Raw genomic sequence first — 13,223 nt, 5'->3', positions numbered from 1 at the left:
GCCCCTGTGAAGTAGTAAACAGTAAACCGCGACACACCAAGCTTTTCCATGGGTACATTTCTCGCTTCTCTTTAACTTTAGTTGCTGATTGCCCATATCGTAAAATAAGAATCAGCGTTTGCTTGTTCGATGTAAGAAGTCACAGCCCCACTCAGCTGAGATACAGCAAAAGCAGGGTGAGGTTCACTTTGCCATACCTTACCTGCCTTGATGTTTGGCACCCAGTCTGAGCTAGGACTGTAAGAGACTCCAACAAAGAGACCCAAGCACCTCAAGCAGCTATTTCATCCTGAGGGTCCAGGAGGGGCGGGATGGCCTGTTCTCCTGCCTGCATCTCTCCACTGGCTCTAGGGGAAGGACACACCGTGCAGCTCCCCAGAGCCACAGCACACAGCGACTTGGGTTTCTGTAAAACTTCTTAAGGGCAGGCACCAGGATCCACCCCATGGCAGGTTTAGCTGGGTACTAGAGGGATGGGAATGTCTTTTCTCAGTTTCTAGACAGCCAGCCGGCTGGCACCTCATACTGAAGCAAACACTGCTAAAAAAAAAGGTCTTACAGAATCATCTGCTGCTATGGGCTGACTGGGGACACAGGGATAAAATCCACATTTCCTCTTCTCTCTCGTTCAAGACATCATTGCGCTTCAGAAAGGAAAATTTGGTTCATTCCAGGGTAATGTGAAATAGGTGTAAGAGAGAGAGATAAATGAGAAATAGATGGGGGGGGGGGAATCCTTTTCCTTACTTAAATCCTGGGATGTGCAGGTTCAAGATAAGATAGTCATTGTCAGAGCCTCCAGCCCCACTCTGGATGTGATCACCAGCCACCTCCCAACCTTCACAGGAGAAAGAAAGAAAAAAAAATATTCAAGAAATGGGTGGTTTCTGGGTCATAAGGCAAAAAAAAAAATCTGTTACCATACTTTTTTAAGCAATTCAGTACTACAGTCCATTTTAAAGATGTCTGGTATAAACTACAGAGCAGTATAATAACCCTTTTGAATGAAAAATTTTAGTAATTGTATGAAACGGCTGATTTTATAGGCAAATGTCACCTTGAAATCAGCAAAGTGATTGAAATTCCCTGACCTGTGCTGTGCAGCTCAAAGGGGATGATCCATCTGATCTTTTCCAGCCTTAAAACAGGTGAATCAATGAATCTATGTGTTAAACGTTAAGCATATACTTCCATGCCTCTCTACAACACCACACATAATTCAAAGCCTGAGTTACATCAGCCTGACAGGGTGGATCAGATTGAGGAAAATGGTTCAGAGCAGGCTGGAGGTGGGAGAAGTGCCGAAGAGGATCATTTCCACCGCTGAGCTGTGACTGCTCTCTGCTGCAATTTTAGTACATGTGCAGAAAGAAAGCTCTGAGTGCTAAATGAACAAAATCACAAACTTTAATTAAGTTTTCCAAGAGAATTATACGTGACCTCGATGGTCATACTTATAACAAAACATGAAAGGAGATAAACTCAAGGGAAGTCAAATGTTTTTTTTCAGTGGGGATATTCAGATGCACCGAAGGCTAGAGTGGGATAGGGCTTTGGCTGAGGGGACTGCAGATAGGCTGTGGCTCCTGCCTTCTTCTGGTATGCAGGAGAAATTTTTTATTTCTTCTTTATGATATTGTGACATTGCTTCCTACAGGAAATTTCAAGCCTGGTGCAATTAAAGAAAAGGGGAGAAACTGTGCAGTGACTCACGCAGCAAAGAGCATACTCATTTCAAAGGGTGCTCCATAACAACAGTGATCAGCACAGGAGAAAGACAGGCACATAACAACACAGCGGATTTGGCTCACCGTTCATCCCATCACACTTTGAGTTCCCGACATTAAAGCAAGATGTCTTCATGTTGCCTGGCAGGATGTTCCACCACTTGTACTCAAACCCAAGAGCTGGCTCAGTCCCAGCAGGGCAGGCTTTGCACTCTGCAGGGTGAGAGGGCAGGGGAAGGATATCACATGGCCAAAGCACATCTCAAACAGCGTTTTAAAAAACTTAAGATATTACTTTTTTACTCTCTGGTGCAAGTAATAAGCAAAGAAAATAATTTATTTCTTTATAATTAAACAGTCAAAGACTTATCAGGACCAGAACAGTGGAAATGAGACCAGCATTTTCTAAATTACAGATCATAACCTCATAACCTTGTGGTAATTAATCTGCCACCAATCCTCGAAGCCACGCTTCCTTTCTAATGGCTTCAGCTGAAGGTTTGATCATGCTGGTAAACACGAGTTCCCACAAAATGCTGTAGGTGACCGTTGGGCCAATACATCCCAGAATCAACAACCCAGAGTTTAGTCTAGACAGTGTAGGTAGGGTACTCATCTGACAGTGTGTAAAATGAGATATTCAAAAGGAAGAACTTGGCACGGACAGGAGAAGGGGTGAGGAGGAATTACTGACTGTAAAAGTTCTGATTCCCTTCTCAGAATCCCTTAAAATTACCCTCAGGATATTTATATCAGCCAAGAAGTGCATTCAGAACACAGCAGGTCAACTTAGAGCAGCAATCCCTGATAAGAAAGGACTTCAGAGAGAAAACAGATCTCCAACTCCCTCTCTCTGATGTTATTTAGTAGGTATTTTATGCAAAATGAACTTTGGCTTAAGATGATGTGTCATTAAACTAAGTCAAATGCAAGCAGGTGACAACTTTTGTGGACATGATCAATTTTTTTGTGGACTCCTACCCTGTGTCCCATCTGAAAATGTGCCTGGTGGGCAAGGAGTACAGGAAGACGAGGCGTTGTTGTAAAAGCCAGGATTGCAGGGTGGACAATCCTTCCTCTCTCCAGAAGGAGGTAGGGTCAACGCGTCAGGGAGATCCTCTCTGCAGATCTTGGGTTCGATCCATTTGTACATGATCTGAGTCTGGAAGGAGAAGACACTGAGCTCACAAGGCATGTTACGAAGCTTTAGGACCAGATGCACCAATCAAGGTCCCCCTTGTAAATGAAATTATGGTATTCCTGATGTTTTAGGCAAAAAAACCCGACCTTGCACATCCAGGACAATAAAGGGAAGGGTGGAGAAGGGAAACAGAAGTGATTGGGTTCACAGGCAATTCCGAGATACCAGACCTTCAGAGCAAAGCAAAAATGTGAAGCTTAAAACAATTACTACTGTTCATTCCTATTTACCTAGTGAATTTCCCCATGAATATGTTTCTAGGGAATGTCAGATGAATAATTCTAACAACTGCATAAGCAATCTTTGCATTTTAACCATAGTAACCCAAAATGTAGCTTCTGCATGATAAAACACTTTTATTGGGAAGGCATCTGTCAGCACAGGAACACCGCAAGTTTTGCATTTTTTCTCCATACCAGCCTGTTCTTTGAAGAATCCTCAATTTCTCTCCAGCCATTTTCATCTACTGAGCAAATGTCAAAACCACACAGGAGCTCTCCCAAGCCCTCACCAGTCCCTCCACATCACATAAGGAGCAGTTCATGAACACTGACATGAGTCAGTCCTTGGCGCTACCACATACAATGGTATCACCTCTCCATCATCACCTCTCTTCAAGGAGACAAGTTTCCTGTCTTCAGGAAAAGATTTAAGTAAGATGCATCACCTGTGAAGTTGGGTTTTCAGATATCATCTCACTTTAGGTCTGTCACTGAAAGGGTTTAATAGCTCAAGATGAAAATTAGCTGAGTTGTGGACTTGGGAAACCCAACTGGCAAGACTTTAACCTGGCCACAGCTCCTGCTCTGGATACTTCCACCCTTTGGTCCCAGCAGTGCAGTCAGGGATCCTTGAGGCCAGAGGCGCAGGCACAGAGCTTGGCAGGGGAGATTTCACCTTAGGAATTTGATCCAGGGCCCTGAGCACACGCCCCTGCCATCCTGGGTGTTGGGCTTCTCTTGCTCAAGGTTAGCCCTCTGATAGCACAGAGCTCTTCAAGTATTGATCAGCTTTGAAACTGTTTGAAAAAAGGCTGGAAAAAGCCTCAGTGCAGGCTCAGGTCCCAGCTCCTGGGAGCTGCTGTTAAGCTCAGACTCTCACCATTTGTCCCTGCCTGTGCTGGGCTGCAGCCATGGGTCATGTATGCTGGTTGACCCATGTCCTGACTGACCCATGGACTTGATGTTCCAGCTTGACATTGGTCACGACTCATCACCATGGACTTGTCTAGCAACCTTGGCTGCATCTGGCCGCTGATGCTGGGTCTGCTTTGCTTGCTTTGCTCAGGTACTGTGGGACTGCTCCTGCTGTCAGGGTGGCATCTGCCCCTTATGGATCAGCCTGCCCTTGCTGTTCCTCAGCACTTAGAGGATTTTCTGCAGTATTGCTCCAGCGATGCTTCAGCAGCATCAGCATGCACCACATTTGAAATAAAAAGGCTTGGAAGCTCGCAAAGTACCTGTGATGCCCACTGTACACACTAAAGCAACCCCACTGCATCTGCACAGTGAGAAAAGGGTCACAGAGTGCCCACAGCCACCCAGGTGAAGGTTTCTGAGGCTGAAGCAATCAGCCTGGGATTTTTAAAGCAATAGATGGGTGAAAAGTCAATAGGAGTCAAATACTTAAATCTCCTGAGGCCCCTTCTACACATGGAATGGGGACAGCAGGAGGGATGCAACAATCTAACATCCAGCGAAAAACCTGGCTAATTTTAGTAAGCCATGGATCAACAGACCTTTAGGCTGGTGCTTTGCAGACACTGTTCACCTGAAGATGGGCTGCAGAGTCAGGGCCTCTCACTGAGCTGCATCACATGGAGAGATGGCTGGGGAGTATGGCAAACCTGGACCAGTTTCCAGAGATGCAGGGCACTAAACATTGAAAGCGGTCCTGGAAACACAGCTGGTATCTGTGCATCCATGACACATGTTGTTGTTGCAACTGGAAGATGAAGGGTGTCTGCAGAAAGATCTACTTTGTATTCTGATGAGGTGAAGGGAAAGGCCATTGAGGCGCAGGAAGAGGAGCCTATTCCATGGCAGGGAGCCTTGAATTGCAGGGAGCAGTGCCAGGGTAACCTGCAGGAGGCTGCAATTAAAGCAGTACCTGGAGTTGTAGCAGTGAATACTGCTGCTAATTCCCGGAGTCGTTATAGGCAGTTAATGGAGCAAGGATCTGTGACTCAAGACCAGGTTGTAGAGGCGGCCAGCTCTGGGGCTAAACTCACTGGTGCCTCATTATTAAAGCATATAAACTCTCAGCTATATTTTGGAGCTGGCTGACCAGGAAACTCCAAAATAGTCCAACCTGCCAGCAAATATTAAGCCAGCAGCTTTACAGATGCTATGGATTTTGACTGCTTGCCATCCCGTCTGGATCTGAGAGATGAGAAAGGGAAGAAAAGAGACAAAACAGGCCTGACCACATGTTTGCACCTCTGCGGGCTCCATATCCCAGTAATTAGGAGTTTCTTCTCCAAAGCCCACCAAAACCCCACTTGACTGCTTGGGATAAAGGGTGGGAGAGCTCCAAACCCAGGCTACTCCACCAGCAGGTCTTTCTACCAGAGACCCCCAGTGGATATAAGATCTTCAGGTGAAACAATCTACTGAGAGTTCAGGTGTTTTGAGGCATCCCATGAGGCAAGCGCATTATTAGCAGCTAAGCTCTGCTGCTGCACATTAATACTCCCAGGCTATGTATATACCATTATTTCAACAGACCGTAGGCTCTTCTTTGATGTTAAAACTAAGGGACACGACACACATCATATCTATGCAGGCAAACAGTCTTCCACCTGAAATAGGTATGGTCATGTCCTCTGCTCCTGTGCCACAGCAGCACCTGAATCATGCCTGGGTGCTGCTGGGACAGGATGAGTTGTCACAAGCCAAAAGTATGCCAGGAAAGATGGCTAACAACTAAACAGTAGAGTTTATTCTGGGATGGTACTTCACCTTGTGCTCCAGTCCTGTTGTTTTAGGAGCATGGAAGTAGCACCAGAGACCAAGTCAGACTAATCACAAGTGCAAGGAGCTTAGCATTTCACAGTGACAGATTCCTTAAGGAGACCAATAACAGGCAGATTCTTACGGATGGATAAATGCTGGAGGGAAGGCAACTAAAAGGACAAGCCCAAAGCCTCAGAGAGATTTAAAGCTGGAAGCAAAATTGGGAAAGTGATTGGGAAAGAGAATACTTGAAAATCAAAAGAACACAGTAAGCTCAATGAGCTTAAAAACAGTATCATGCCTTCTACTTACTTTCCCTTCCTTATCACATGGGGTATGGATCTGGAAAAAGTCTTTGTTTGTGCATGGAGGACGCTCCATACACACACTGGATCCCTCATCTAAAAAGAAAGGGTGAGGAACAGGATGTTAAACTATCAAATGGTCCCTGGAAACAACCGTAATGAGTTTAAAATCTGGAGATTAAAATGAGTCAGCAGAAAAATTAAAAACAAGAATGAAAAAACAAACTCTTAACAGAGTCTACATGAACCTTCTCCTGAACTGAAGCAGGGGAACAGGGAAAATACCAGTTCTGCTTGTACTATCACACTGAATTCATTGATTCAGTATCACCACAGAGTCACCCAAAACCTCACCCCAACCCTTCACATTCCAGCAGTAATTTGTGTAGTTTGCCAAGCACAGGAATATGTTCTCACTTGATAAGGAGCAAAACCACCCTAACCCATTAGAAATTTTCTTATAAGATTGGCCCAATTTCTCCTGCCCCCGGATATTTTTGCAAAATTTCCATTCCCATCATGAGTACCAGCACAAGTCCTCCCATCATGAGCACCAGCACAAGTCCTCAGCCATCTGCCATAATCTGTGATAGCAGGCGCTATGGTCAGTAACTGATTCTTTCAAAGTTTTCTTATAAAACAACTGCAAGGAAGAAAACTGAAGGTATTTTGAGCATGAAGAATGTGCCCGTGTTACATGATGATCGCCAGATAACTGCACCTAGGAATGCAGAGGGCTTTGGGGACTACGGTTTGCAACTAGGTCACCACATCTTCCAAACACACAGGAAGCAGGGACAGGCCAGGAGAGTATTTGGGAAGGAGATTCCTCAAAACAGGACAAGCCTGAAGCCAGTGATGAAGCCAGTTCAGGTTATCGCCAACTGGTAACACAAGTTACCACGAGAGGGCACAGCCTGACTGTTACTACCCAGAAGAACTCATCCCTTCAAGGTCATAAAGATCTCCATGTGAGTATAAATGACCTTAGCCAAAATCGACTGTGGCCCATTATGCAAATATGTGCCCCCTGCAGCTTTTGAGAAGTCCCATCTTAATTTCCCCTTTGCATATCAACTACAGACTAAACTCCATTGTTGGATAAAACCGTTCTCACATCTGCACATGGAAATAGCATATAACCTTACATCTCCTGGTTTTGCTTAACCCATTTGATTTATGTACCTGCATAATACATTTCTTCTTTACACTTGGTGCACTTTTTTGCTCCTTTCTCAGAATAAGTATTTCTTGGACACACCTGGCAGCCAGAGGAACCTGGTTTGTCACTGAAGGTACCAGGCTTGCATGCAAAGCATTCAGATGTATATGCAACTCCTGTAAGATAAATTACACGTAAAGCACTGAAACAGAGAGGTATGCCCCATAACTACTGCCTACCTGCTTATGGGGGAAATTAAGCCAGCTGCATAACACAGCTTAAAAATCACAGACTTTCACTACCCACTTTAGATACTTTGGCTTTGCTGACTCATAATTTAGGTCTTTAATCTTTGCTCCTCAATGCAAGACTGACCCATGCAAGAACCTTATACGACACTACAAGTTTGATTACACTTAGAACAGGACCAAGAGAGCAACCCCAGATTAATTATTTATATAGTCATTGAAATGTCACTATTGTGATACATATATCTATTTATCGCTGCTGAGATGCTTGCCAAAAGCACGCTCTTCCTATAGTATACTAAAGAAAACCAGTTTATTCCTTTTTCTCTCTTTTATCTGCTAGGCCAGTCTTCTGCAGTAGATGGCATCATTTACCAGCTAAATTAGTCTTCAGCCTTTCCCTGACTGAAGTTTTGCTGTTCTCTTTCTACACGTCAGAGGAAACAAGGGACAAGCAGGCTAAAAAAAGCCACTTCGGTGCTGTAGGCACACCAGCAGAAATGGCACTTGGCAAACGCTGTGAGGAAAGAGTGAGATAAGACCTGCAAGGTAAATATCACTTACCTTCAATCGTGATGTTTTTCACCAGAACTGGTTTTACTACTTTGGACCCCATGAGAATCCCTGTGGTTCTCCAGTACAATATATTGCTACCTGATTTCAGAGTTACCTGCAACAACACGCATGACAGTTAGCAGACATCCCCTCACCAAGAAATTGTTTCATTTCTTACTTCCATTACCCAGATTTCTTGCATCCTAGCAGCAATCCTGGCTTTTCTTAAGCTGCTTAGTGAGGCAAAAAGTAATGGGGAGACAGTTAGGCAGATGCTGTGGAGACATCTCCAAGGAGTGCCAAAGTGTGCTTTTCAAAAAAGCTTCTCAACACCCCAGTTTTATGGAAAAACACCTTGCTGTAAGCAGAACTGGGAAAAGCTGCTCCTGCCTTTATACAGCTACCCCTGCCACTCTTTGGTCTCTAGCTCTGTGTTCAGATACAGTCAGTTTGTTTTTAAAGCCTTGGGATACAATTTTATAAAGAAACCCAACATGACTCAGAGTTCAAAAATCCAGGCTCACAAACCAGTTTTATTTATAGGCTTTAAAAATCAGGCTCTGCCTGTATCTAACACTACAGCATCGCCATCAGTAAGCCAGGCACAAACCAGGAGTGTCCCCAGCAGCAGTCCCATCCCTCCTGCTCATTTCTGACCCCAAACAGCAAATGAGATGCAGAAATCAACCTGGTTTCCCACTGCCTTGACCTACTTGACTTCATGGCATGGTTCAGCAAGCAGCTGCACAACCCCTGTGCTGGCACGAGGAGGGTGGTGGGGTGGTGGCCCCATGGCTGGGGTAAGGGGCAGGAGGAAGGCAGGACCACTTCTTTCAGCGGCAGTGTTGGTGCCTGCTGCCTTCAACTCACCTGTGTAACTGCAGTTTTCACTCCTCCCACTAAAAGCAGCAGGTTTCCCCAAGACCTTGCCTGGCCTGCAAAGCTGCACTGTTACCTGCTAGCCCAGTACAAGATGCCTACTGCCAACATAGAGATACTGGCCTGAAGGTGCTCTATTTGCACACAAGAAGAGGGATAAACTCTACCAGCATAAGGGTGCAAGATACTGAGATTTCCAGCAGTGCTGGACAGGCCTGGCAGGGCCACAGTTTTTGTGCACCCAGGATAGAGTCTGAAAATTCAGCAAAGTGGAAATACAACATATTGTATCTCCCACTCCCCAAACAGCTAATACCCAGGAGGGGAGAGCACAGCTGGCTTACCACAGGTAACATCAGAACTGGGACCATATTGAACTAAATATCATGTTGTGTGGTGCAGAGATACGCAGCATCAGCTCTTGTGCAGCAGGACTAGCATGCTGGAAGCAGAGGCTGCAGACACTGGAAAACCAGGCTCAGAGAAGCCACCGGGACAGGATTTGTAGTACAGACAAAAGCCTTGAGGAAGAGCCATAACACTCATCTCACCTACTCGTGCGCCTGCATTTCAGCCAGGCATCCAAGCAACCTTCATACTCCGTGGAGACAATAGCACACCTCAGATGATGAGCTCAGGTGGTGGCACCATCGCTCATACAGACACTGTCTACATCTCTTAGCTCACCCACGTCAATGCCCTGGCCTTGGACCTACCTCTCAGCCTGTGCCACTCACCCATCCTCACCCAGGTCTCCTGCCTCCTGATGTGACTTGTGCCTGAGCTAACAGTCACTGCCAACCAGAGCTGGCTCAGGAATACAGTTTCTCCTCCAGGAGGACAAGCTGACCATGGAAAACAGAGACCAGGCTGCTGTCTATGCTCATAAAATGCCTTTTTCTTCTGGCATAATGTCACCTATGCTGGGCCTTTGCTGGTATGGCTCTGGGAGTTAGGGTATGATTGTATAGTGGAAGCCAGGCGTCACCATGAGCTAACGAGTTGGTCTACACGTTGTCTGTGCACCAAGCAAACCCAGCCAGCTGGGTCACAGGCCAGCCAAAGGCCTGTGGCTCCTAACATGGAGCTGGCAGTGCTGCAGGAACCACCCCGGTGCTGCCAGCTTGCTTTTCAACTGGGTAAGTCACCACAGAGCGCAAGCTGGGTGCAGTCCAGCCCTTCTGCCTGCACTTGAGAATAAAATGCCCATCCTGCCTGCCTCCACATACACACATGGCTCCTGCTGCTCTGCTCAGCAACTGGGAATAACGTTCTCACAAGTAAACAACTGTTGCAGAAGATTTCAATTACAATCATGCAGAGTGACTGTGGCATGCGGATTTGCATAAATCTATTTAACCTCATAAAGCACTTGATTCAAAGCTCAGGGAAATCAATACAAAGTCTTGCATCTATATCATTTGCTTGGGATCTGCCCTCAGTACTAGGAAAGCTGCACTCCTGCAAATGCATTAACAGGATCTGGCCCTTGTTTGCTGTCTGCTCAGAGGAAATCACACACATTTAAAAATGGAAAAAAGCTTCATGAAGGAATTTTTTGCTCACTTACGGAATGAGAGCCCCATTCCCCATTGTCTGTCAGCTTCACCCACTTGTCTGCCGTGGACTCCATCTCTTTGCACTGGTCATTTTGTATCTGTTAATAAAAACACAAGATCAGTGACCGCAGCCAGATGCATCTCCCTGTCAGGGACATTACTTGTGTCAAAAAAAAACCCAAAAACGCACCAACTTTCAAAACCCACTAGCAGCTTAACAGTGCCCCCAATGACCCACAGATGGAAAAAAAGAGCAGGAGGAGATCTCAGCCTTGTCCTCTCTCTATCTGGTCAGACTTGGATGCTGAGCATCTTGTCTTGGCTGCCTCCTCCTTCTGCTGAGCCCACCAAGGCCCAATTCTCTAAAACCCAGAGGCCATGGGCTTCTAAGTCAGATGGGAGGTAGGAGCGGATGGGCCAAAGCTAGATGACAAACTGCAGCCAATATCTGCTATGTCTTTGGCTCCCTGCCACCTGATCTCAATAGGGCTGAGAGTAACGGTATCAAGACAGAGTCTGCCCTGGCAGAAGTGTGAGGGTGATTGTCCCTTGCCCAAGTCCAGCACAGCTCAGCTGCTTTTCCTTGCAGCGGGGTTTGGTGCATGGCCTCACAGTGGTCCACTTCTTTCTTCTCATAACTGTCTTCTCTGAAGAAAAAGTATCAAGTCCCTTTGAGGCATGAGCTCGATTATTCAGCTTTCATTCCACCAGGGAGAAAGGGCAGTTCCACACTTTCAGAAGACCCAGGGTCAAGCAACCTCCTCAAAGTTGCTCCACAAGTCTGAAACCAGTTGCATAACCCCACATCCTCTGAAGCATCTGAGCACTTAATTCCCACCTAGATCAACAGCACTGAGGAAAATGGGTGAGAGAAGCACCTAAGTAGAAGGTAGATCCCTAATTATCTTGCACAATCTGATCTACAGCATCTTTGTCTTTGGTTCCCACCTGCAAAAAGGAGGTAAGAATATATAGTCTCTTCTCACAAGGTGTAAAAAGGGCTTCAATATAAAAAAAGAGCCTGGGAAAGGAAGGATGTAGAAGCACTGGGTATCTAACAGGAAGCATCTACACTTGCTTCCCACATTCGAGGACAACTCGCTTACCCTCAGATCAGCAGTGTAGCCACTTGTGCCTGGAGAACCCAAAAACTTCACCATTTCCCAGTAACCTGCAAACCACTGCCACTGAAATGCCACTGTCCAGAGATAAAGTGTCACTGTTAAATATATCTAAGCACAAAGACAAGCTGGAGGAAAAATTCAGACTTTTAGAGGCATGTTAAATATGGCTTCCCTGAAATACTGAGGCTGACTAGGCATTATTTACATGGGCATTTCAATAAAGGACTGCACAACTCACTGCTTCTTGAGCAGGGAATGATAAATTTAAGGAGGTGAACGAATGGAATATGGATAAAAGTAATAATCAAAAAGCCATTTTCAAAGCCAGTGCTCAGAGGAACAATATATTTTGCTTCCTTGCAGGAGCAGATCAGTCAGTCATTCAAGCCACTGGAACAAGGATTCATAACCCTGGTACACTCTTCTGACAGCAGAAAGTGTATTTGCTTTCTCCACATGAAGAAGGCAAGACAGTCTAAAATAAAACTGAAACAGCTAAATACTATTGCCTGCAGTGTCTGTTTATCAAAGTATGCAATAGCAAATTATTGCATTGATGTAGAAGCAAGAGGATGCCTCCAACAGGTTATTTTTGTTTTCCTTTCCCATCTCTACTAAGGGTAAGGATACTCTGCACTTTTCCCCAAGCTTCAAGAAACATTAATCAACACCAGCTAGGGCTTCTCACTCCTGTGAGCTACCATAAGCTGTGGTTTTTTGGATGAAAACCAGAGCTTACCCGACAGATACAGAGGCAGTAACAGAGGAAACTGAAAATTTCCAGTCATCTCCCGCTCTGAGCTGCCCTCCCATTACGTTTTTTTTCTGTCCCAAATGGCAGGTACAGCATGAAAAGGAAAGCTATGCAGGTGTTGGTGGAACCTTCCAAAGCATCTCAGTGATGTGGGGCATTTATACCACACTGCAGAGCCTGCTGCTGGGAGCACTCCAGCTCCCTGGAGCCAACCAGTCCATCCACGTGGGCAGAGGAGGGTTGCCTTTCCCATTTGGGTCACTGCTGATCACATTGTTTGGGTACAGCATGGTGCAACCCCAGCCAGGCTGCTCCCATTTCAGAACTAATGATCCCCAGCCCCTCCAGTTTGCAGTGCAGACGTGTCCTCAAAACCTAATTCCTACTGAAAGTCATCTGAATGCTTACTCCTAAGTCTGTTTGGAGAACTGTTACTGTTGTTTCTGGTTTGTTTTTTTTTTTCTTTTTAGGGATCACCCTTTTGATTCTTCTCCTGGTTTTCTTTTCATCTATGCATGCTATGAATTGTCATCTAATTCATGTTATGACCCAAATTGACCTAAAACTAAAGCTAGGGTTTCCACATTTTAATGCCTTGGAGCACCTCAGGTTCTGGATGCCTACCTTGGAAGAAGTCTTTTTCAACGTCAAGTCCCTTCAAAGGCATCTCAAGTCAAACACCCCCAAACTGAAGCATCTACCACAAACAGTTGTCTTGTAAAAGGCTGGATTAACAGGGACAGTCATGACCCCAG

The 13,223-nt window shown here is 45.5% G+C and overlaps 1 protein-coding gene across 1 annotated transcript in view; it reads right to left on the bottom strand.

The window, feature by feature from the left end:
• The window catches only part of ELAPOR2 (endosome-lysosome associated apoptosis and autophagy regulator family member 2), a 103,773-nt gene that overhangs the window by 20,725 nt on the left and 69,825 nt on the right, over window positions 1–13,223 (bottom strand). Inside the window, exons 5-11 of the mRNA XM_055712478.1 lie at window positions 10,602–10,688; window positions 8,162–8,267; window positions 7,373–7,525; window positions 6,195–6,283; window positions 2,709–2,889; window positions 1,812–1,940; window positions 748–838 (exon numbers count right to left, since the gene is read on the bottom strand). Coding sequence (XP_055568453.1) covers window positions 748–838; window positions 1,812–1,940; window positions 2,709–2,889; window positions 6,195–6,283; window positions 7,373–7,525; window positions 8,162–8,267; window positions 10,602–10,688 — 836 coding nt within the window. The remainder of the gene's footprint in view (window positions 1–747; window positions 839–1,811; window positions 1,941–2,708; window positions 2,890–6,194; window positions 6,284–7,372; window positions 7,526–8,161; window positions 8,268–10,601; window positions 10,689–13,223) is intronic.

The sequence above is a fragment of the Falco cherrug genome, chromosome 5 (assembly GCF_023634085.1).
Source record: "Falco cherrug isolate bFalChe1 chromosome 5, bFalChe1.pri, whole genome shotgun sequence".
NCBI lineage: Eukaryota > Metazoa > Chordata > Aves > Falconiformes > Falconidae > Falco > Falco cherrug.
The sequence above is the reverse complement of the archived record's forward strand: the minus strand, read 5'-3'. Positions and strand labels throughout refer to the sequence as shown.